The following is a 24,988-nucleotide window of genomic DNA, read 5'->3' as shown; positions in this document are numbered from 1 at the left end:
ATCTGGCGTCCAAGTGCTTGGGGCACGGAGTGTGCGGTCATTGATTTCACTGTTGTCTTACTTATCGGAAAACAATTCCTTCAGCCTCATTCTGGGGGAACATTCGGTGAGATCCTTGTTTAACTCGTATTCATTCACGTGGTTGTTGGTAGGGTAGAAAGTGAGGCCTCGTTCTAGGATTATTTTTTCTGTTCCCGATAATGTTTCTGAAATATCTATAACGTTGCTGTTACACGTGACGGGGGAGGCGGATACAACATTCTGTTCGGGAACAGGTGTCAGGTTGCTGTTACACCTTCTGTGGGAGCTACATTCAAGATTTTGGTTATTAGCGGGAGGTAAAAATTCCACCGTAGCAGATTCTGATTTGTCTGCGGGGGACGTGAGATGATTTAGTGCCACGTCTTCAGGCTTAGCGAGGACAGGAGGTTCATTGGTGCAATGTGTGTGAGGCAAAAGGAGCTGGTCACGTTCAAATTGATTTCTTTGTTTCTTGCACAGCTCGTGTTCCTTGCAGTCTGTAAAGGCATCAAGATCAATTTTCTCTTGCTCAGTGAGTGGAATGATTTCAATCTGCTCATTTAAAACACTGACTTGTTTGCCACAGTGCTCTCTGAGAATTTCTACAAGGGAAAGCGATGCATGCGTCAAAGTGTCCTGCCATTTAGCTTCTAGTTGAGGGGGGAGAGCTCCAAGGGAACAAATAGCTTTAAGGCGGAGGCCTCTGGGAATTTTTCTGGTTTGGAGGTAGGAGGAATAGATGTTGAGGTGAAGTCTGTAGTGTGTCTGTTTGCCAGCGAATTTTCGAACCCTAAGGAAAGCGCGGGATCTGAGGGGCAAGGCGTCGGGTCCGCTTGGTGCAAGTCATTTTCGTTTGTTCCGAGTGGACCCACGGATGGTTCTTTTTTGTTCGGAGTCAGTTGTTTAGGGAGGCTGTTAGGGGTGGTGTCAACGTCGATGCCTTTTTGGGTGCTTGTTTGCGTTTTAGTGCTTGTTAGTGTCTGCGTGAACATTGAGCGTGATGTCCTTGGTGGGTCGGGATGTTGTTCTCCTTCGTGCTGTTCAGCTGGTGCTGTGGCTGCATCTACCGTTTGTGTGCTCGGATCGAATGTGGGGTTCTTGGGGGGATAGTGTTGTTCGCTACTGTTGCGAATGTCAGGTTCGGTCTGCTGCTCGGTACTGGTCACTGACGGGCCTGTGGGGCCGGTAGTGGAGAGCGTCACCTCAAACGACTTGCTGAGCCTGTACTTGATGTTATTTGCCATTATCCAAACCCCTCGGAAGTTAGGGTGTAAACCGTCTTTGGCCAGATGTCCCTAGCGGTCATGATAGATTTCTATTCGGTAAATGATGTTCACATTTTGTTGGGTGAGTTCTAGGTCAAGGAGGGCGTCGTTGAGCTTAACTGTTCCCAACGTAGTGAGCTATGAGTCTCTGTACCTGAGGTGTGAGTGGCTTGTGATTGTTTTCGATTCTGGGAAGCACTGTTGTCAGGGTTATCTCCAGGTTGGGTCGTTTGGTCTGAACATCTCGTACGAGAGATTTGATGGCTTGGAAAGCGTTTTCAGCGCTGCTGTATTTTAGATCACTAGTTCCGAAATGCAGTATAATGTGCGTGATGTTGCTTGGGGCGGAATCTATGAGCTTCTTAATGTCCTGCGTTGTGGCGCCGCTTTGGAATCTAATGTATGGTGCATGTTGTCCGGACAGAAAGTGATATTGAATGTATTTGTAGTGGCTGTCTCCAATTAAGCTACGTGTGCCAGATAAAGGAGAGGTGGCTTACCTTGTCCCGTCATCTTCGTAGATGAAATCCAGTGAACGAGAGGGCTTTGAAGATGGTCACCAGATAGAAAAAATACTTTGGAGAAGGTAGCGGCTTCAGACCTCTGCCAACGTTTCTACAAGGAGACTTGTCTTTTGCAAGGCATCAGGGTTCGTCTCTAGCACACTGTTTTATAGATACAGATTCAGTTGGAGAGAAAGAGGGGAGGTTGTTAAAAGCGGGGCCGGAAGTAGGACAGCAGAGTGGGTCAACGGTCGGTTGAAAGGAGAGAAATAGTGAGAGAGAAAGGGAGCTGTGGTTCTTGTGACAGGACCCCGCAGTAGAGAAAGAGGGAAGACTACGCGAGAGTCGGAGAAAACAGGGGGGAACGCCCTAAGCTGGGCTGCGGTGGGGCCGGGCGACCTCAAAGGATGCTTCCGGGAATATCGGGGACGAGAGCGGCGTCTTGGGGGTGCAATTGCACTGAACTTGCACTGAACTGTGTGCAAGAAAGAAAACTCGTAAACAGCAACATCCCGTATAGTTTGAAGAATTCCGTCTGCGTAGGTCAGTGTTCACAGAAGAATAGAAGGGGTATGCGCGGGTGCAACTCAGGCGGAGCTTTGCGGTATATTCAAAGACTTCTTTACTGTTTTCTTTCTTTTTCCCCCTTTTTGCGTGTGTGTAAAGACGGTAGTAAGACGAAACGCCGAAGGTAGAGGGAGGCGCGTGCGCGTGGTATGTTGAAATTGGCTTGGAGCAACACAGAAGAAAAAAAAGGGGGGGGGAGATGAAAAGCTCACAAATTGTATTCAAGTATCAGCATTGGGGATGGCCAGGCAGGAATTTTGCGAATGGAGATGCCCACTTTTTGTAAGAGCATTATTTTTCTGTTCGATTCAGATACCGTATGGTTTCTAAGCTGCTTTCGAAGCATTGTACCGAGCCGGCTCCAGGCAGTTCAAATTATGGATTAAGTACGATTATCTGTATTACCGGTCCCTTGGAGACTTAAAGTTTGACTGCAAAATATAGAGCTTGAGATCATCGAAATTGTGGTTCGACTGGGTGAAGTGTTGCGCGACTGCTAGGGAGGCACTGTTATGAGTGTCGGCCCGATGTCCATTCAGGCGTAAGTTCATAGGTTGACTCGTTTTTCCAATATACTGCTTTTGACAGAATGAGCATTCTAGAATATACACAATGTTAGAAGAATTGCAAGTGAAGCTTCAATTAATCGTGTGAACGCATTGGCTGGCAGTGCTATTGACAATGCAATCCGTCAGCAGATGTTTGCAGGTCTTGCATCTACGGCGGAGGCAAGCATTGATGACTGGTTCCTGGGAAGCGCTAATTTTGGCATGCACTAAAATGTCTTTAAGGTTTTTGTTTCTTCTGTAGGTAACTGTTGGGGCTTCCCGAAAAGTCTTTTTAAATCGGTCATTACTGGCTAGAATGAGGTAGAATTTCTGCAGGATGTTGTTTATGTTAGGGAGTGCGTTTGAGAATTTGGTTGTTTGGTTGTTAGGGCTGGTGGTCGGGCGCTCTCGTTTCGACGTTATGGCTGGAGCACTTCGCCCCTTTCTAGCTTGGATGCTCTTTCGTAAGCCATATGCAGCGAGCTGACCGGTTGATTCCTGCTTGCCAGGGTGGAATATAGCTCATTAAGGTGTTTTGTATAGTCTGTGTTATCACTGCATACTCTTTTTAGTCTTGTAGCCTGTCCTACAAAGATACCTTTTTTGTAGTGTCGTGGGTAATGACCAGTGTAGTCTAGGTACTGTTGCCTGTCCGTTGGTTACCTATAAAGTGTGGTTTTCAGTTTACCATTTCAAGAACAAAAGTGGTGTCAAGGAAGTTCACTTGTTTATTCGAGTACTGGCAAGAGAATTTATTGGTCGGATGCGAAGAATTCAGATGCGAAATTAAACTTTCTAGGGCTTTCCACCCATGCCCCTTCTATTCTTCTGTGAACACTGATCTCCGCAGTCGGAAGTCTTTAATATATACGGGCTGTTGCTGTTTACGAGTTTTCTCTCTTGCACATAGCTCAGTAACCTTGTTATTGCACCCCCAAGACGCCCGTCTCGTCCCCGATCTTCCCGGAATCCTCCTTTGAGGTCGCCCGGCACCACCGCAGCCCAGCTTAAGCCGTTCCCCCTGTTTTCTCCGACTCTCGCGTAGTCTTCCCTCTTTCTCTACTGCGGGGTCCTGTCACAAGAACCACAGCTCCCTATCTCTCTCGCTATTTCTCTTCTTTCAACCGACCGTTGACCCACTCTACTGTCCTCCTTCCGGCCCCGCTTTTAACAACCCCCCCTCTTTCTCTCCAACTCAATCCGTATCTATAAAACAGTGTGCCAGAGATGAACCCTGATGATTTGAAAAAGACAAGTCTCCTTGTCGAAACATTGGCAGAGGTCTGAGGCAGCTACCTTCTCCAAAGTATTATTTCTATCTGGTGACCATCTTCAAAGCCCTCAAGTTCCCTGGATTTCATCTACGAAGATGATGGGACAAGGTAAGCAACCTCTCCTCTCTCTGGCACAACTAGCTGTAATTGGAGACAGCCACTTCAAATACATTCAAGACATTTTCCGCCCGGACAACATCCACCATACATTAGATTCCAGAGTGCCGCCGCAACGCAGGACATTAAGAAGCTCATAGATTCCGCCCAAGGCAACATCACCGGACAACATCCACCATACATTAGATTCCAGAGTGCCGCCACAACGCAGGACATTAAGAAGCTCATAGATTCCGCCCCAGGCAACATCACGCACTTTATACTGCATTTCGGAACTAATGATTTAAAATACAACAGCGCTGAAAACACTTTCGAAGCCATCAACCTCTCGTACGAGATGTTCAGACCAAACGACCCAACGTGGAGATAACCCTGACAACAGTGCTTCCCAGAATTGAAAACAATCACTAGCCGCTCACACCTCAGGTACACAGACTCATGGCTCACTACGAGCGAACAGTTAAGCTCAGCGACGCCCTCCTTGACCTAGAACTCACCCAACAAAATGTGGACATCATCTACCATACAGAAATCTATCATGACCACCATGGACATCTGGCGAAAGACGGTTTACACCCTAACTTCCGAGGGGTTTGGATAATGGCAAATAAGATCAAGTACTGGCTCAGCAAGTCGTTTGAGGTGACGCTCTCCACTACCGGCCCCACAGGCCTGTCAGTGACCAGCACCGAGCAGCAGACCGAACCTGACATTCGCAACAGTAGCGAACCACCCTGTCCACCCAAGAACCCCACATGCGACGCCAGAACACAAATGGCTGATGCAGCCACAACACCAGCTGAACAGCACGAAGGATAACAACTTCCCGACCTACCAAGGACATCACGCTCAATGTTCACGCCGACACTAACACCCACTAAAACGCAAACAAGCACCCAAACAGGCTTCGACGTTGACACCACCCCTAACAGACTCCCTAAACAACTGACTCCGAACAAGAAATAACCATCCCGTATGTGCACTCGAAACAAACGAAAATGACTTGCACCAACGGACCCGACGTCTTGCCCCTCAAATCCCGCGCTTTTCTTAGGGTTCTAAAACTCGCCGGCAAACAAACACACTACAGATTTCACCTCAACATCTATTCCTCCTACCTCCAAACCAAAAAAATCCCCAGAGGCCTCCGCCTTAAAGCTATGTGTTCCCTTGGAGTCTCCCCCCTCAACTAGAAGCTAAATGGCAGGACACTTTGACTTATGCATCGCTTCCCCTTCTAGAAATTCTCAGAGAGCACTGTGACAAACAACTTAGTGTTTTAAATGAGCAGATTGAAATCATTTCACTCACTGAGCAAGAGAAAATTGATCTTGATGCCTTTAGAGACCGTAAGGAACACGAGCTGTGCAAGAAACAAAGAAATAAATTTGAACGTGAACAGCTCCTTTTGCCTGACACACATTGCACCAATGAACCTCCTGTCCTCGCTAAGCCTGAAGAAGTGGCACTAAATCATCTGACGTCCCCCGCAGACACATCAGAATCTGCTACGGTTGAATGTTTCCCTCCCGCTAATAATCAAAATCTTGAATGTAGCTCCCACAGTAGGAGTAACAGCAACCTGACACCTGTTCATGAACAAAATGTTGTTTCCGCCACCCCCTTCACGTGTAACCGCAACGTTATAGATATTTCAGAAACATTATTGGGAACAGAAAAACTTATCCTAGAGCGAGGCCACACTTTCTGCCCTACCAACAACCACGTGAATGAAAACGAGTTACACAAGGATCTAACCGAATTTTCCCGCAGAATGAGGCTGAAGGAATTGTTTTCCGATAAGCAAGACAACAGTGAAATCAATGACCGCGCACTCCGTGCCCCAAGCACATGGACACCAGATGCCGAGGGATCTCCAGAACTCGATTTGTATATAAAATCAGTATCAAAAGAAATATTAATATCACCCAAGAAATCAAATAAGCGCAAGAACTTGACCCCCTCAGAAGAAGTCACTCTAAATAACCTAGCAGCCAGAACGGACATAATCATTAAACCTCCAGACAAAGGAGGTAGCGTTGCAATATTACCAATGGAAAAATATAATGAGGCCTATAGGCAGCTTAACAACCATGGTAACTACCAGCCTTTAGACCATGATCCTCCCAAACGATCCTTCGCACTCTCACAGATCTGCTGGCAGTAGAATTACTAACCACAACAGAACTAAACTTCATGAGACCGACGAACAAGCAAGCAGGACGTTTCTACCTCCTCCCCAAAATCCATAAAGTCCCCACAGAACCATTGTTCTCAGCTGACATTGCGGGAAGGCCCAGAGTTTTTAACACCACCCCCACGGAAACGTCTGTGTTTCTGATTCACCATTTGGCAGACATTCCGACTTCTCTTCCTTCATTTGTTAAGGACACCCCACACTTCCTCCGCATAATCGAGGCAATAAACGACGGTGGGCAAATACCCAATGACGCCCTTCTGGTCACGCTCGACGTCTCCACCCTCTATAAGAACATCCCCATCACCGAAGGAATAGAAGCTGCATCAAAGGCCCTAGCAGAAAACCGGCACCAACATGCGTTGGAAGTCTACATTATCTTACTTAAATTAGTTCTAACTCTCAACTATTTCGAGTTCGACTCATCTTACTACTTGCAAGTTTTTGGAACCAGCATGGGCGCCCCTTTCGCACCCACCTACACCAACATTTTTATGGGACAACTTGAAGCTTCCATCTTAGACTTTTTCCCCCTCAAGCCGATGGTTTATCTTTGATACATAGATGGCATCTCCATAATTTGGGAGCACGGCCGCACAGCCCTAGAACGTTTAATTTCGCATCTTAATTCTTCGCATCCGACCATTAGGTTCTCATACCAGTACTCGGATAAACAAGTGATCTTCCTAGACACCACTATCATTCTTCACAATGGTAACCTGAACACCACACTTTATAGGAAACCAACGGACAGGCAACAGTGCCTATACTGCACTAGTCATCACCCACGACACTGCAAACAAGGTATCTTTGTAGGACAGGCTACCAGACTAAGAAGAGTATGCAGTGATAACACAGACTATATAAAACACCTTAATGAACTAAAGTCCACCCTTGCAAGCAGGAATCAGCCGGTCAGCTCCCTGGATATGACTTACGAAAGACCATCCAATGTAGAGAGGGACGAAGTGCTCAAGCAACAACGTTGAAACGAAAGCTCCCGACCACCAGCCCTAATAACCAAATTCTCAAACGCGCTCCCTAACATAAACAACATCCTGCGGAAATACTACCCTATTGTAGCCAGTAATGACCCACTTAAAAAGACGTTTCCAGAAGCCCCAAGAGTTACCTACAGAAGAAACAAGAACCTTAAAGACATTTAAGTGCATGCCAAAATTAGCGCTTCCCTGCAACCAGTCATCAGCCCTTGCCTCCGCCCTAGATGCAAGACCTGCAAACATCTGCAGACGGATTGCATTGTCAATAGCACTGCCAGCCAATACGTTCACAAGATTATTTCAAGCTTCACTTGCAATTCTTCTAACATTGTGTATATGCTAGAATGCTTATTCTGTCAAAAGCAGTACATTGGAGAAACGAGTCAACCCATGAACTTACGCCTGAATGGACATCGGGCCGACACTCATAACAGTGCCTCCATAGCAGTCGCGCAACACTTCAACCAGCCGAACCACAATTTTGATGATCTCAAGCTCTATATTCTGCAGTCAAACATTAAGTCTCCAAGGGACCGGAAATACAGAGAATCGTACTTATTCCATAAATTCAACTGCCAGGAGACGGCTGGAATCAACGCTTCGAAAGGCAGCTTAGAAACCATACGGTATCTGAATCGAACAGAAAAATAATGCTCTTACAAAAAGTGGGCATCTCCATTAGCAATATTCCTGCCTGGCCATCCCCAATGCTGATACTTGAATAGAATTTCTGTGCTTTTATCCCCCCCTGTTTGTTTCTTCTGTGTTGCTCCAAGCCGATTTCGACATACCACGCGCACGCGCCGTCCTCGACCTTCGGAATTTTGTCTTACTACCTGCTTTATGCACACACGCAAAAAGGAAAAAAAAAGAAAGAAAGAAAACAAAAAAGAAGTCCTTAAATGTACCGCAAAGCTCCGCGTGAGTTGTACCCGCGCATACGTCTTCTGTTCTTCTGGGAACACTGACCTCCGCAGTCGGAATTCGTCAAACTATACGGGCTGTTGCTGTTTACGAGTTTTCTTTCTTGCACACAGTTCAGTGCAAGTTCAGTGCAATTGCACCCCCCAGACGCCCCTCACTTCCCCGATCTTCACGGAAGCCTCCTTTGAGTTCGCCCGGCACCACCGCAGCCCAGCTTAAGCCGTTCCCCCCTGTTTTATCCGACTCTCGTGTAATCTTCACTCTTTCTCTACTGCAGGGTCCTCTCACAAGAACCACACGTCCCTTTCTCTCTCACTATTTCTCTCCTTTCAACCGACCGTTGACCCAACCTGCTGTCCTCCTGCCAGCCTCGCTTTTAACAACCTCCCCTCTTTCTCACCAACTCAATGTGTATCTATAAAACAGTGTGCCAGAGATGAACCCTGATGCCTTGAAAAAGACAAGTCTCCTTGTCGAAACGTTGGCAGAGGTCTGAGGCCGCTACCTTCTCCAAAGTATTATTTCTATCTGGTGACCATCTTCAAAGCACTATAGATATATATATTTCACTCCGACTTTTCAGAACGCTGTTTTAAGATACCTAAGCGCCACCACAGCACAGCCTAATCTTGTCCTCCCTGTTCCTCTCGGCCCAGCCCTTTCGTACTATTCACTTCTCGCTTGCGTAGTCCGGTGACAATACTCACACCTGTGTTCAATGGGAAATGAGGGAAAAATAGTACGGACGTAGGAATTGGCAGTCAAGAATGCTTAGAAAAGCAAATGGGATAATGAGGTAGGTCATAGAAACAGATAAAGAATTTTTGGTAGAAAGAAAAGAAGAAAAAATACCCGCCTAGCGGAATCGGAACCAACGACCACCAGGATACACGTCTGGTGGTCGTACCAGACGCGTTTTATAGAGGTCGTGGGTTCTGATTCCACGTTTCCGGCATTTTGTTTTCACTTTCTTTCTTTCTTCAAAAAATTCTTTATCTGTTTCAATGACCAACCTCATCCTCCCATTTGCTCTCCTACGCATTCTTGACTACCAATCCTTAGTTCACTACTATTTTCACGAGCCCCTCATTTCCCATTCTGATTCCATATATATATGTATATATATATATATATATATATATATATATATATATATATATATTGCCGCGAACCATACATTGGGTTTGTTTATTTGTGTTTTGCTTTTACCGCCGGCTGCGCCGGTCTGTGTTATCTCTGCGCCAAGGGAAGCGCGTGTTCCATTCTTTCTTTCTGTGCCGCATGTGTTATCTGTTGTGATAGGGAGAGCATTCCGATCTAACGTGAACAGCCCAGAATAATCTTCTTGGATCTACTATGTTCTCGATGCGAATCGACGTTTCGAGAACCACGCGCGCCAAAAGATAAAACGCCTGCAGTGCGGACGCCGGGGCATTCGATTCTGCGACGCTCTCCGACGCACGTAACGTCACTTTGTTGACCACTGCTTCGCCGCCTCTGTATTCTTTTCAGTTGTTAGGGGAGCACAAGTTCGCTCCAATAAACTTGTTTCTTTTCCAAACAACTGCTTCGTCCTTGGCTACGTGACATCTGGTGGAGGTGCGGGGTACGCACCCTTCATGCCCACTACAACCTCTGGAAGCCGCCAAGCCAGTCCAACAAGAGCCAGCCTCCGCGTGCAAGATTTACCACCCGAGTTCGGTCTACTGCCGGAGAAGACGAAGAAGAAAAACGTCGCAACCAGCACCATGCTCAACCAAGCCAATCCTCCTGTCGTTCTGCAGCAGCCACGGGAACCGCCATCATTCCGAGGAGCCCCCGCAGAAGACCCAGAAGAATGGTTGGAGAAACTGGAGCGCGTCCGGAAGTTCAACAGGTGGGACGACGCAGAAACGTTCCGGCAGGTTTTCTTTTACTTGGAAGATTCGGCTCGCACTTGGTTCGAGAACCACGAGAGCTCCTTGACAAACTGGGCTCAGTTCAAAAGCGAGTTCACTAAGACCTTCACTACCGTCGTGCGGAAAGAAAGAGCCGCCCTTTTGTTGGAAACGCGCACGCAACACCCCAATGAAGGCGTCTTGATCTTCGTTGAGGAGATGAAGCAGCTATTTCGCCGCGCGGATCCCGAAATGACGGAAGAAAAGAAGTTGCGCTTCTTAATGCGCGGAGTGAAGGAGGAACTGTTTGCCGGACTTGTCCGAAATCCGCCCAAAACCGTCGCCGAATTCGTGACCGAAGCCAGCACCATTGAGAAAGCCCTCGAAATGCGTGCTAAGCAGTATGACCGCAACTTTGTTGGCGCGGCCAATGCGAACGACTTTGGCAGCACGCGGATCCCGGCCGACAGCCTACGCGAGACTATCCGCGCAATAGTGAGAGAGGAGCTGCGGAAACTTCTCCCAACGCCGCCGCAGGCCCAAGTCGCTTCTCTCACCGACGTCATTAGAGAAGAAGTACAACAAGCGTTGGGAACCTCTACGCCATCCGAGGTACCCCAAGAGCTACAAGCTATGATATACTCCGCGGCTGTTCGTCGACCCCGCCCTGCTCCAACACGCCGTCAAGAGGCCCCGCCGTACCGCCGCCCACTGTCACCCGCCCGACCCCCGGTAGCCCGAAACCAGACGCCGAGGAAGACGGACGTATGGCGAACTCCCGATAACCGTCCTCTGTGCTACCACTGCGGAGAGGCCGACCACATTTACCGTCGCTGCCCATACAAGAGGCTCGGTTTGCGAGGGTTCTCCGTCGACGCCCCACGCCCCCGATACGGCCAGCGCCCTGCTGAGATCGAAGAATACCTCTCCAACACCAACCGAGGACCAGCCCGCTTCAACCGTTCACCGTCGCCCTACCCGTATCAGTCACCGAACCGCCGCAGCACTGCTGACTTCTCACGTGGAAGGTCCCCCAGCCCACGCGGGGGAAACTAAAAGCAGCAACTTCGGGAGGTAAAGTTGCACAACGGCGGAAAAATGAAAACCCTCCAACGACGCAAGGACTCGCCGAAGACAGTGATTCACGACATGCCTTCATCCCAACGACCCGAATTAACCCTGACGAGACTCCCGAACACAACGACAGCTATACGCCGCGACGCTTACCCGACCTGACCGAGACGTCCGCTGAGAAGACGTGGACAACGACGACGCACAGTGCCCGACCGTCAACACGCACAAGCCGAGATGCGACGCCCCGACGCACCCGGAACTCGAGGAAGGCGGCATCCGACGTCAAGGTGTCCATCGACGGTTTTGATGTAGTCGCCCTCGTAGACACGGGAGCCGACTACTCCGTAATGAGCGGACCATTTGCGTCTAAGCTGAAGAAAGTTATGACCAGATGGGACGGTCCGCACATACGCACAGCAGGAGGCCACCTCGTGACGCCAAGTGGAACGTGCACATCGCGCGTCACCATAGACGGCACAACGTACCCTGCGGCGTTCGTCGTTCTGCCTAACTGCTCCCGCGACGTGATTCTCGGAATGGACTTTTTGACGGACAACGGCGCAATAATTGACCTGCAGACCAAGTCGATAACATTTTCCTCCGATCACTCCACGACGCCGCAGCCGAACCCCGATCACCGTGCTGCTGTCAGGATCGCCGACGATCACATCACCCTGCCACCCCGCGCAAGCTTGATGATCGCCGTCTACTGTGAGGATGCTGCTTCTGACATCGACGCTATCGTAGAGAGTGATCGAAAGTTGCTTCTCGACCGCGGTGTCTCCGTCGCAAGAGGCATTGCGCACTTTAAGCAACGCCAATCTCACGTTTTGGTCACTAATTTCACCGAAGAGTACCAGCATTTAAACAAGGGAGCTGCAGTTGCGTTCCTCGAAGAAACGCAAGAAGCAAGTGATGTGATCGCGGTCGCCGACTTTGAACGCACACCCGTAGAAACCTTCAAGCTCCCGCAGCCATTCGACGTGAATCCGGCGCTACCGCAAGAACAACGGAAAAAATTATTGGCTTTGCTGCGTCGCTATAGCGAATGTTTTTCGTCGAGCGCAAAACTACGTCAGACCCCTCTAGCGAAGCACCGAATAATAATCGAAGACGGAGCCCGACCTACCCGACAGTCACCGTACCGCGTCTCTTCACACGAACGGGAAGCCATCCGGACTCAAGTCGACGACATGCTCAGCGACGACATTATACAGCCATCGAAAAGCCCCTGGGCTGCGCCCGTCGTACTCGTAAAGAAAAAAGACGGCACATTAAGGTTTTGTGTTGACTACCGGCGACTCAACAAAATCACGAAAAAGGACGTGTACCCCCTCCCCCGAATCGACGACGCCCTCGACCACCTCTGCCACGCGAAGTACTTCTCATCGATGGACCTGAAGACCGGCTACTGGCAAATTGAAGTGGACGAGAGAGACCGAGAGAAGACTGCATTTATAACCCCAGACGGCCTATACGAGTTCAAGGTGATGCCGTTTGGGCTGTGCACAGCACCAGCGACGTTTCAAAGAGTCATGGACACTGTGCTAGCTGGCCTTAAGTGGCACACCTGCCTCGTATACCTCGACGACGTAGTGGTATTCGCCCGGACTTTCGACGAACACCTTGCAAGGTTGGAGTCTGTACTCGAGGCCATTCGTACGTCGGGGTTGACGCTGAAGCCTGAAAAGTGCCGTTTCGCATACGGGGAACTCAAGTTCTTGGGCCACGTCGTCAACGCCGCGGGAGTCCTACCTGACCCGGCAAAAACATCAGCCATTGCGAACTTCCCAAGGCCGAAAGACAAGAAGGGCGTGCGAAGATTTCTCGGGCTGTGCGCATACTACCGGCGCTTCGTCGCAAACTTCGCACGAATTGCAGAGCCACTCACGCGCTTGACGAAAGATAGCACCCCTTTCAGCTGGGAAAACGACCAAGAAAAAGCATTCGGCGAGCTGCAAAAACGCCTGCAAAGCCCGCCCGTGCTCGCTCATTTCGACGAAAATGCCGAAACGGAAATGCACACCGACGCCAGTGATATAGGCTTGGGTGCCGTCCTTGTCCAAAAGCAAAGCGGCTGCGAAAGGGTAATCGCCTATGCCAGCCGTGGTCTGTCGAAGGAGGAGAAAAACTATTCTGCCTCTGAGAAAGAGTGCCTGGCTATTATATGGGCGATTTCAAAATTTCGCCCATACGTGTATGGAAGGCCATTCAAGGTTGTAACAGACCACCATGCGCTGTGTTGGCTCGCCAATTTGAAGGACCCCTCTGGCCGTCTTGGGCGGTGGAGCTTGCGCCTGCAGGAGTTCGACGTTACAGTCGTTTATAAATCCGGCAGGAAACACTCCGACGCCGACTGCCTGTCCCGCGCCCCCGTCGACCCACCACCACAAGACTCTGATGAAGACAGCGCGTTCTTCGGGATTGTGACGGAGAGCGACCTAGCCGCCCAGCAGCGTGCTGACCCCGACTTACGCGTCATAATCGAGTACCTCGAGGGATGCAACGTTGCCGTTCCTAGGACCTTCAAACGCAGCTTACCAGCATTCAGCCTGAGAAACTCCGTCCTTGTGAAGAAGAATTTCAGCCCCGGAACAAGAGCAAATTACCTTCTCGTCATCCCCGCGGACCTTCGTGACGAAATTTTGGAAGCGTGCCACGACGACCCGTCTTCCGGACATCTGGGCACAGCCCGCACTATTGGAAAAATCAAGGCGAGGTACTACTGGCCCGGCCTTACCTCTGACGTCACCCACTACGTCCGGAGCTGCCGTGACTGCCAGCGACGAAAAACGCCGCCGACAAGACCCGCCGGACTTCTGCAACCGATCGCCGTCCCATCGAGACCATTTCAACAGATTGGAATGGACCTTTTAGGCCCGTTCCCTACGTCACGATCACAGAACAAGTGGATTGTCGTAGCGACAGACTACATGACGCGCTACGCAGAGACCGCCGCTCTTCCGAGGGGGACTGCACAAGAAGTGGCGAAGTTCTTTGTAAGCCAAGTTGTGCTGCGGCATGGAGCCCCGGAAGTCCTAATCACAGACCGTGGAACGGCATTTACTGCGGAGCTGATGCAAGGAGTATTACGCTACAGCAACACGGATCACCGAAGAACGACGGCATACCACCCCCAAACGAACGGACTAACAGAACGTCTGAACAAGACAATCGCAGATATGCTGTCAATGTACGTTGACGTTGAACATAAGACTTGGGACGAAGTGCTCCCGTATGTCACGTTTGCGTACAACACGGCTATCCAGGAGACGACGCAGCTGACGCCGTTCGAGCTTGTCTACGGTAGAAGGCCGACTACGATGCTGGACGCCATGCTTCCGCACGTAGAAGACGACGACCTCAACGCCGACGTCCACGGATATCTTCAACGTGCGGAGGAGGCCCGCCAGCTCGCTCGAGTTCGTATAACGAACCAGCAGCTGGTGGATGCGGGCCGCTACAACCTCCGACGCCGAGACGCCGAGTACCAACCAGGGGATCGTGTGTGGGTTTGGACTCCCATCCGACGACGCGGACTCAGTGAGAAGCTCCTGCGACGGTATTTCGGACCCTACCAGATTCTACGACGTGTTGGCCAACTTTCCTACGAAGTGATCCCCGATGGTGACTCCGGCACATCACGACAACGCACGCGGCCTGAAGTCGTCCACGTGGTTCGCTTAAAACCTTTCTACCGACGATGACGAACTTTTATTTTCATTTGTTCGGACTGTCGCTTATGTTAGCATCGGGTCGATGCACTCTTAGAGGGGGGGTAATGCCGCGAACCATACATTGGGTTTGTTTATTTGTGTTTTGCTTTTACCGCCGGCTGCGCCGGTCTGTGTTATCTCTGCGCCAAGGGAAGCGCGTGTTCCATTCTTTCTTTCTGTGCCGCATGTGTTATCTGTTGTGATAGGGAGAGCATTCCGATCTAACGTGAACAGCCCAGAATAATCTTCTTGGATCTACTATGTTCTCGATGCGAATCGACGTTTCGAGAACCACGCGCGCCAAAAGATAAAACGCCTGCAGTGCGGACGCCGGGGCATTCGATTCTGCGACGCTCTCCGACGCACGTAACGTCACTTTGTTGACCACTGCTTCGCCGCCTCTGTATTCTTTTCAGTTGTTAGGGGAGCACAAGTTCGCTCCAATAAACTTGTTTCTTTTCCAAACAACTGCTTCGTCCTTGGCTACGTGACAATATATATATATATATATATATATATATATATATATATTATAAGTAAAGAGTCGGATACACAGCAAGAACAATAACAAACAATGTTTACTTACGTAGCGGCAACGGGACTTGCCTTCATCAGAGTAAATTTACATGATTTTACTGTCGCAAACATTTTGAACACATTTCTTATATAGGTTTGCATAAAACTGTGAGAAAGAGTGGAAAATGTTTCGGAAATGGGGAGTGTGCATACAGTCAGGCTACGGCTATGTTACAACATCAACAAACAAACAAGAAAAATAAAAAGAGGGGGGGGGAAAGGGAGAGAGAGAAAAAGGGGTCGTGTTAACAATGCAGCGTTCAAGGTTGCACCATGACGGGTCAACGTATGCCGCGCGGGCTGCAAGTTCAGACAATGGGGGAAACTGAACAACCGCGGTTTGAAAAGAAAGGGAAGAGTATACAGCAAGGTATTCAGTCACTGCGGAGACTGGTTCGGGGGAAGCGAAGATGGGTGTGCCTCCCGCGGGTCAAGAGAATAGATAGGGGGCACAAAAGAGCATTTCACGGAAGCTAGCAATTGAACAGGAAATAGGTGGGGTCACAAAAGGTTAAACATGAATAGATCACAAAGAGTTAAACACTCTTAAGTGGTGGTGGGAACGACGCCTCCCTCCCCAGGACAAATGGCATTGTTGAGCCGCATTAGGCTAATAAAGCGGCTGTATTTAGCAGAGTTTCTGCGAATTCTGATGGCAAACTCGAGGGTAGGAATAATGAACATAGTTATAAAAATTATGAAGCCGCTAATTTTAATCGAGGGATAAGTACGTTAGTTTTCCGTAACTTTCATTAATTCCAAGCGTGGCTGACCCAAACTTATAAATGAGATAAGATTCCCGAACCTCGCGGTCGTGGTGCGTTTTGAAGGCGGATTCTAAAATCGTTGCTTTAAGAAGTTCAAATGCATGCCCGGGACTGTTCACATGTCTTGACAGGGGCAAATAAGGGCAGCTTTTTGCATGAGAGCGGTGAATATTGAACCGTATTCGGAAGGGCGTTTCAGTTTGGCCGATATATTGTTGCCTACAAACAGTGCACTCTAGAAGATTTACGACATTAGCGGAGTCACAGTTAAAGTTACCTTTTATATTTACGTAGTAGTCTGAAGCCGTGCTGGTGGCGCGCTCTGTAGTGGTCATGTGTGGGCATACTTTACTTTACCCCGATGTAAAGTATGCCCACACATATATATATATATATATATATATATATATATATATATATATATATATATATATATAGTAAGGAAATGAGGGGCTCGTTGAGGAAATACAGAAAGATAGGTCAGCAGTCTACAACGCCAAAGGAGGCATAGGGGTGTGGTTAGGCTCTTTTCTTTTTCACTACGGTTAATGAAGTACACATTTTTTTAAAATATACAGTAGAAAGAAAGAAAGAAAAACACGCGCCCAGAGTGGGGACCGAACCCAAAGGCGTGGGTTCGGTCCCCACTCTGGGCGCGTGTTTTTCTTTCTTTCTTTCTACTGTATATTTTAAAAAAATGTGTACTTCATTAACCGTAGTGAAAAAGAAAAGAGCCTAACCACACCCCAATGCCTCCTTTGGCAATGTAGACTGCTGACCTATCTTTCTGTGTCTATATATATATATATATATATATATATATATATATATATATATATATATATATATATATATATATATATATGTGTGTATATATATACATATATATATATATATATATATATATATATATATATATATATATATATATATATATATATACATATATATTGTCACGGGCTCTTGCACATTGGCAATCCAGGTGTTCAGTTATGGCCAACCTCTCCTCCACGGATATGGGCCAGTGCCAAGCTGGTACACAGCCTTCAGAGAGAGACGACGAGGACGCTGAGAGCCTTGGAGACACGCGCGCTGTTCCTTGAACATTTTAGCTGCTTTACCTACCGGCATGTATTTGCCTGTAAATACAGTTTATTACGAGCAGTGCCTTCATTGCCACGTCACAATATATATATATATATATATATATATATATATATATATATATATATATATATATATATATATATATATATATATATATATATATATATATATATATATATATATATATATATATATATATATACAGAAAGATAGGTCGGCAGTCTGCAACGCCAAAGGAGGCTGGTATATATATATATATATATGTATGTATATATATAGAGAGAGAGAGAGAGTGAGAGAGAGAGGGAAATAAATGGCGGATGAGAGAGAGAGAACCCGACAAAAGAGGGCAGAAGGAAAGGGAGAGTGCGGTAGTGTGGGAGAAATAGAGTAGGTTTCAGTTATTTCGAGTGTGAAATCATTATTTGCGTCAGATGCTTTGGGCAGCCGAGAGATAAATGACGAAGTTCATTTTTGAAGTGAAAACCCGCGAGGGATGAGACCAGCTGATACGAGGTTTTTCCCAATCGGAGGTTGTTTAGATGGTATTAGCCTGTCATCAAGCAGGTAACCCTAAATACGGTTTTGGAGGCATATTTAAAGCCGTTTTTTTACAGTGAGTATATTCAGTTTTCTTCTGTTCGTACTTGAACTGTTTCAGGAAATCAAGGATTGTAAGATTCATTGCTACGTCCTCCACAGTACTGGTAAAAAGATAAAAATACGAGCAGCACCTTACGGCTTTTGGTGTGGACCAGGAAAAGTACGTATTGTTTCAGCCAAATTTTGGGAGAATGAGGAAAATTATTCCTTTATGAGCAGACGTTCAGATGTTGTCTATGTTCTTATGTTGCTCCAATAATAGATCCGCAGTTAATCACCCCTACGGTTCAGTGGCTGAATATTTTGGCTGCTGATCCCCGATACTCGGGTTAGATTTGCTCAGCGCAGGGCGCTTTAGTGATGTAGGTGAAAAGTGGAAACGCCCATGTTATCATATTTCTGGGCACAGTACAGACTCCAGGTAGGTGAAATTACTTAGGAACTGTCTAGTGCATCGAGCTTAAGAGCAAAGCGCAGGTTTTGTGCGTTAAACCAACCAATCAATCAATAACAAAAAATCTTGACTCTTCTTTTGCTCTTGTACTCAGTGAATACGGTAATTGTTTCTGGACTAAACTACAGTATTTACACCCGAGCCTGAAAAAAGAAAAGAGTATTTAGAAATAGAGCTGCGCAGTTACATTTCATCCTTGGCGGGAGCTTAGAACCCAATCAAAAAGTGTTGCTTGGACATAATACTACAATCTGAAGTGTTTATGCATATTTCAGTGTTTATATTGGGTTGGTTTTGTTTCCCCGTAGAGGTTAAGATGGTGTTTAATGGGTTTATATACAACGAAAAGGAGAAAAACATTGAAGAGCCTTATACGTTTGGATCCTAAGATGTAAGGCATGAGAGCCATAATTCGATTCCCACGCAGCGTTTTTGTATGCCGTTGCAGCATTTCTGATATGTGCACCACGTGCAGTCAAGCTCATCAACATGGAATGACTAGCCACAACGGATTTTAATCGCCCTGACCAAGGAGAAACATATGCTCTATGTGGTTCTGTGGCTTAAAATGTAGGCATACAAGATTGCGGATGTGAGATTTTGATCAGTTTGAGCCAGGAGGGGTCAGTGTCAGAGTATCAAAATGTTTATTGCGGGATGCCTAGGCCGGGCTGAACAAGTTGGCTTTGTTAAACAAACGAAAGAGATCGTTGTTCAGGAATAAATAGTTGTAATTTAGGAAATTAGGGTAAAGAGCTGGCACGGAGCTCAGAGGTGAATCCTGAGCCTACGGCCCCAGGGATGGACCAGCTCCTGCACCACTAATGCACCAGCTCCTTCCGTTGCCCCCTGAATCATCTCGGGGTAATATTGAAGTGACGAGCTCTACAAAGCTACCTTTATTTTCTCAAAGGGGTTGAATATGCTACCTTTCAGTAGTTCTCTCCTTTAACTTACCCTTGGACATGACTAGGTTGCGTGCACGATGGTGGATATTTCCCAACTTAAAGCAGAGATTTAAGTTAAGGTCTCATGTCTGATGAAGGTCTCATGTCTGATGTTAAGGAAATGTCTGATGGATTTTCGGATAGTTCTCTTGGTTTTTATTGAACAGAGCTTGTGATCATTTGGCATTAAGGCCTCGTTGTAGCAAGGAGAATAATCGCGTTCTTAGACATTACATGAAAATTGGTACTTCAGGCTTTCCAAGGAAGACAGTTGACATCTGTCAAGTTCGCTCCGAGACAGGGAAGGTATCAAAACCCTCCCAGAAAGAAAACAAAAAACAGAACAAAGGAACATAACTTTAAAGTGCGTTCGGGAACGCACCAATGAACGAACGCCTCGCCTAACAATGACCCCACATCGCGAAATATGGTAGCGCACTGGTCAGCCAAACAGAGAACGCCACGCAGGACACAAGAGGCGTTATTACCAAATATAAACACGAAAAGGAAAGAAGCCAATCAGAGTATGCCGCGATAACGCCCAGAGGGATTAAAAGCAGGGCTAACTAGTAGAATGGCGCAGGCAAGAGACCAGAGGGCGGAAGGAGCACGTGAGCTCCAGGGAACCAGGCAGGGGACGCGGCTAGGCCACCGACTATGCCTACCATGCCTAAGCGGGAGCGGGGCGTCTTCGCATCGGCTGCAGTATACGAGGCGCGCCACGAACCTGTCTACGTGGCTCTAGAGGCCGTGGTCGTGTACCTGCGGCCAACGTCTAGGCTTCATCGGCATTTGCTTCCACGGCCCTAAAGGCCTACGTTCGTGCCGATACTTACCTGGGACCACCAGCGGCAGCGGCCAGCAGGGGCAGCCACCGAGGAAACACTTCGGGATGCGCGGAGGCAACGCCGTCCAAAGAACGACCGTGTGCCTAGAACGCCGGCACCGAAGCGAGACGAGAACGGGTATAGCCACCGAGTAGCGGCCACGCAACAGGAACAACAGCTCAGCGCCGACGACCGGGATAGCCCAGTTCACTATTGACACATGTTGTAGGAGGCAGAGGCAGGCTTGATGGGGAGACTTTGATTGTTTACTAATGAGTGTCTTTTAACTGATTCTCTATAAATCTGATGGTATTGTCTTTTGGCTTTGGTTTGCAATGTATCTTTGAGATTTTTAGTTAGGAGTTTTTTTATCATTTGTGAAGAATTGATTCTTGAGTGCTTTGTGTTCGATTTGTTTATTTTTTGTGCAGAATGTATTCTTCAGTGCTTTACATTAGAGTTTTTTAAGAGTGTAGAATAAATGTATGTTTTGTTAAACTTGACAGCAGTGTTGTAGTCGGGTTCAGAAGGAGTGCGGTAAGTGTCTTCGTATTCCTCTTGGCCACTGCGTCGCTCTCTTCCAGATTCTGGGTCAGGCTGTCCAGTCGAGGTTCTAATTTTTTCCATTGTGGTTGGGATTACGTTATCAAAACGCCCGGGTATTCTGCCTAAAGATAACAGTTTAATGTCCTTTCAGAGTCTGTAATGATGGTACACGTTTATTTGGTACTTCCGCTATTAGAATTGCAAGAAGATGGCTCCAACTTCCAATTCTTTGTTACTGTATGTTGGAGGGTCATGCAGCCACAAGCAGTTTCAGATTACGCAACTACAACAATTAAGGCCTCGTGCTTTCGCACATTCCAAGTCTGTGTACTGTGGTCTCATCTTATTGGACATTTCCCTAAATGAAGTTGATCCTGCCATATTGCCTCTTATTCTGTAAGGTTGAATCAATATTTTTGTTACAGGAGAGTTTTTATGCGGAGTCCCTGAACCGGCCCATTTATTATGGTGTGCGTTTGTTTTGAAAGGGTCTCTCTGCCTTGTATACGATGGCTTCTCCCGCTTTCGTTTTCCCTTCCGCTTTCTTGGTGCTGGGCACTAGTTTCTCATATTTTTTGAAATCCCTCGGAAGACGCAGGTTGAGGACCTATTCATTATAACAAACATCATATTTAGGTAGACAGCAGGAATCACTGAAGGGCTCTCTATTGATCTCCACCCGCGGTTGTCCTGCGCTTCACGACTTCATTCTTTGCTCCGAATTAGGTTATTTCATCCTTCCATCGAGCAAATGGTCTTCCCCTTCTTCTAGACCCGTCTTTGCATGTCCATACCGTTAGCCTGGTGGCCAACCCTTTGTTGGTTGGTCTCATGTTCAAAACTTCCAGGTTGGGGACTGCCTTATATGCTGCACTGACGATAGTGTTTTTTTTACTTTCTTTGGTGCGGCTAACATTGTTGTATGGTAAGCAATGCAATATTGGGGCCAAGACCACTAGTTGCATGAGTCTTATTCTTTCTTTTGTTCTTTTTATTGCTGTGCTTTTGGTCGGTAGTTTTGGTTGTTTCCGATTGCCTAAAGAGATGTGTTTTTGGGGAGTGTGTGTTTGGCACTACCGCTTGTCGCTAGAGCCACGCCGAGCATTCTTATGGTACTGCTCTCTGGAAGGACCTCTGTATCTATTTTTAGGGCGATATTTAAGTATGCCGCGTGGCGCCGTCTCTCGTTCGCCAAACTGAGCTTGTAGCTGAGGCGTCACCGTGGGAATACTGAAAGGTATTTTGAAACTTTATGTCGTTAAACGCGGTATAGCTGGCTTTATTTTAGTTTTTGTCAGCTCATAATCGATGCCTTCCTTGTTTTCTGAGAGCCTGGTGTTAATCATTTGCCCCCGGTGTAAATTAGGTCACAGAATGCTGGCGCCGGGATAAGTCCCCGTGGAAAACACTCCGTGGTGCCTAAGTGGCCCAGGCGTAGCGCTGCGTATCCCAAGGACGCGGGCTGGATTCCCCGCTGTTGCAACCGTTCACCCAATGGAAGCAGAAAAAAAACACGAGTGTGGCGAGACTTCGGCGCGCGTAAAGGATCCTGAGGTGGTCTTAATTCTTCTGGAGACTTCCACTACGGCGTACCTCGTAGCCCACGTGTAGCTTTGATGCAGAAGTTACCGGAAATGTCTGGAGGAAACACGCTTTGGTGTGATGGCGTAAGTTGCGGGCACAGCTGACGATCCTGTTTTTCAAGCATGCTACCGCCGATATGGCGTAGAACAAACTTTACCATGCAGGCGCGGCACCGGCTGATGACGCGTGTCCTTTTTTTGGTGTCCGACGTTGCATTATTGTTATCCATTTCAAACTTCAGTTGTCGTTGCACCGCGTTACAGATTCAGTGGAGCCCTTGAATCTCTCGGCCTCAGTCCCAGCTTCCGGGTGGCAGCGGTGACATATTTCCGTGGACGCTTTATGAGCACGGCTGATAGCGGACGGCTAGGAGCCCTGGGGAATCTAAAAATGAGCCTGAAAACGCTACCTCGTTAAAAAAACCAAGGCTCATCACACACGCACTACTCACTGATACAACACCGGGTTCCTTCTGTGTTTCACATGGTCTTTTACAGATGTGCGCTGCTGCGTAACAGCAGTCGACCGGGGCTTTTTTCCTGGAAAGTTTTTCTATAGGCCCGATTTTGCACCCGTGGAAACCATCTGTGAACAATTTCTCTCCCCTTGTGGAATTCCGAGCTTGGTAACACCAAATACTAAACCATCATCTCGGCATTCAGATGAGCTATTGTGCTGGTACAATCGAGCATTTTCCCTTCAATTGCATCGAATTCTGAACTCGTTGTCAAGTACTACATGAAATATATATAACATGGTGGAAAAACTTTGGCGACGCCCTGGTATGCAATACTCCAACAGAAATGTGCACATGTGACGTGATTTGAGAGGGTCCACATTAGGCATTTATTTTTTTTTTTTTTGCTTGAGTCATCATATTTGTGTAAAAGCCATGGATCATTTATACTGCGCTTCGGCTAGCATTGGTGCCAACAAAGTTGCATTAAGAATGCGATTTTGGCTGATTTCAAACTGAAGTCGCGGCTCCAGAAGGTTTCTATGGCGTTTCAGTGTCCAGTTGAGTCGCACGTGCTGAAATATGAACGGAATTGGGACGGAAATGGCGGGCTGGAGGGGGGAAACAGAAGAAGAAAATAGATTTTATGCAGGCATAACATAGTAGAAGCAGCTTCAGAGAAAGATAGCAGGGCTTCTCGTGAGTATTCTTTCCACATCTATATATAGTAGTCATGGTTGTACATGAAACCAAGTTGTTTCGCTACAGGATTCTATATTATTTTGATGGATGACAATAAATCATCAAGTTGAAACACAAATCAGTATTCTACAAATATTATAGAAAGTTAGGTTAAGATCCAAGGTTAGGAAGGTAGGTTAAGTTATTTGGTTAGGTTAGGTTAGGTTTCCTTCATCCTTGTGTTAAACCGATATTGGCGGAAAGGTTTAAGAGGTAGCTGTGTTAGGAAACGAATTGTGGCAGTTTGATGTTTTGCACCACAATTGCTGCAGTGTTTACATGCTGGTATTGCGCAAAATTTCTCTGCTCTTTACCTTGATTTGCGTGAAAGCCCGTTCTCTTCCGCTGATTCCGGGAATGGCTTTTCTTTTCGCCACAACGATCGTTTAAACTGTTTTATTCTTGTGAAAAAGGCAGTAGTAGAAACGTCCAAGTAAGCATTAAAATGGGGTGTGGTAGATTTAAGCTTGCATGAACGCGGTAGGAATCCACTGAACCAGCTCTTTATTGCAGTAATCGTCATCATAATTCGCCCATGGGCAGGGCTAAGGGCACTCCCCTAGCGGTCTTTATATCCCCGTCCGGTTCTTATTGTAGTGGCAAGAAAAACATATCTGCACAGCATTTGGTTATTTTTCAATAGCAGGTAAACTCTGTCAACCTTTAAACAACAAAAACCTTTCAAACCCTCATCAAACCTAATTTCTAGGTTTTTTTACCAGCAATAGTCAGCCCTTCGAGTTGTTAAAATGAAAACCACCAGGAGGGCTAGGCTGACAAAGTGTTATTTTTCGGAGCCAGGGGACGCGGGTTCAATCATGGCCACCCTGGCTGCTTATCTTATGTCGGTGAAAAAGTGAAACAGCCAATGTTCCGAGATTTGCAACAGGTTAAAATTTTCGAGGCGGTGAATATTTTCTGCCAAATGTTAGGGTAAATTTATTAACATCAATATTTTCTCTTTCCAGGTATGTCTCTTCGGGCAGTGCGTTCATTGCCGGGACATTAAGGGCATGGAACCATGGACAGACTGCGAGACTTACTAGCTAGCCAAAAAATATCGGTTCAAAGTATCGGTACTATTGGAATAAAAAGAAAGAAATTCTAACTTCGTTTTCAATGTTTCAAATAAACCTCCAGGTTGGTCAGTGCTGGTGTTTGTTGCCTTCATTATCCCTGCGTACTTTTGGCTTTTTTGTGTGTCCGGGAATGAATGTACTGGCAGCGCTTTACACTTGGGTTCATAGTATTATACAGAAGCCTCAAAAGCACAAATCAATAGAACAAGTACATAC

The 24,988-nt window shown here is 47.2% G+C and overlaps 1 protein-coding gene across 1 annotated transcript in view; it reads left to right on the top strand.

Annotated features, from left to right (window-relative positions):
- Nucleotides 1–24,773, top strand: part of LOC144139433 (A disintegrin and metalloproteinase with thrombospondin motifs like) — an 83,206-nt gene extending 58,433 nt beyond the window's left edge. The window contains exons 8-9 of the mRNA XM_077671765.1: nt 18,196–18,297; nt 24,662–24,773. Coding sequence (XP_077527891.1) covers nt 18,196–18,297; nt 24,662–24,739 — 180 coding nt within the window. The 3' untranslated portion in view covers nt 24,740–24,773. The remainder of the gene's footprint in view (nt 1–18,195; nt 18,298–24,661) is intronic.
- The last annotated feature ends 215 nt before the right edge of the window (nt 24,774–24,988 follow it).

The sequence above is a fragment of the Haemaphysalis longicornis genome, unplaced genomic scaffold (genome assembly GCF_048455015.1).
Source record: "Haemaphysalis longicornis isolate Haplotype H1 unplaced genomic scaffold, Haemaphysalis longicornis Haplotype H1 scaffold_5, whole genome shotgun sequence".
Classification (NCBI taxonomy): domain Eukaryota; kingdom Metazoa; phylum Arthropoda; class Arachnida; order Ixodida; family Ixodidae; genus Haemaphysalis; species Haemaphysalis longicornis.
Note: the sequence above shows the minus strand (reverse complement) of the source record. Positions and strands in the feature narration are given on the sequence as shown.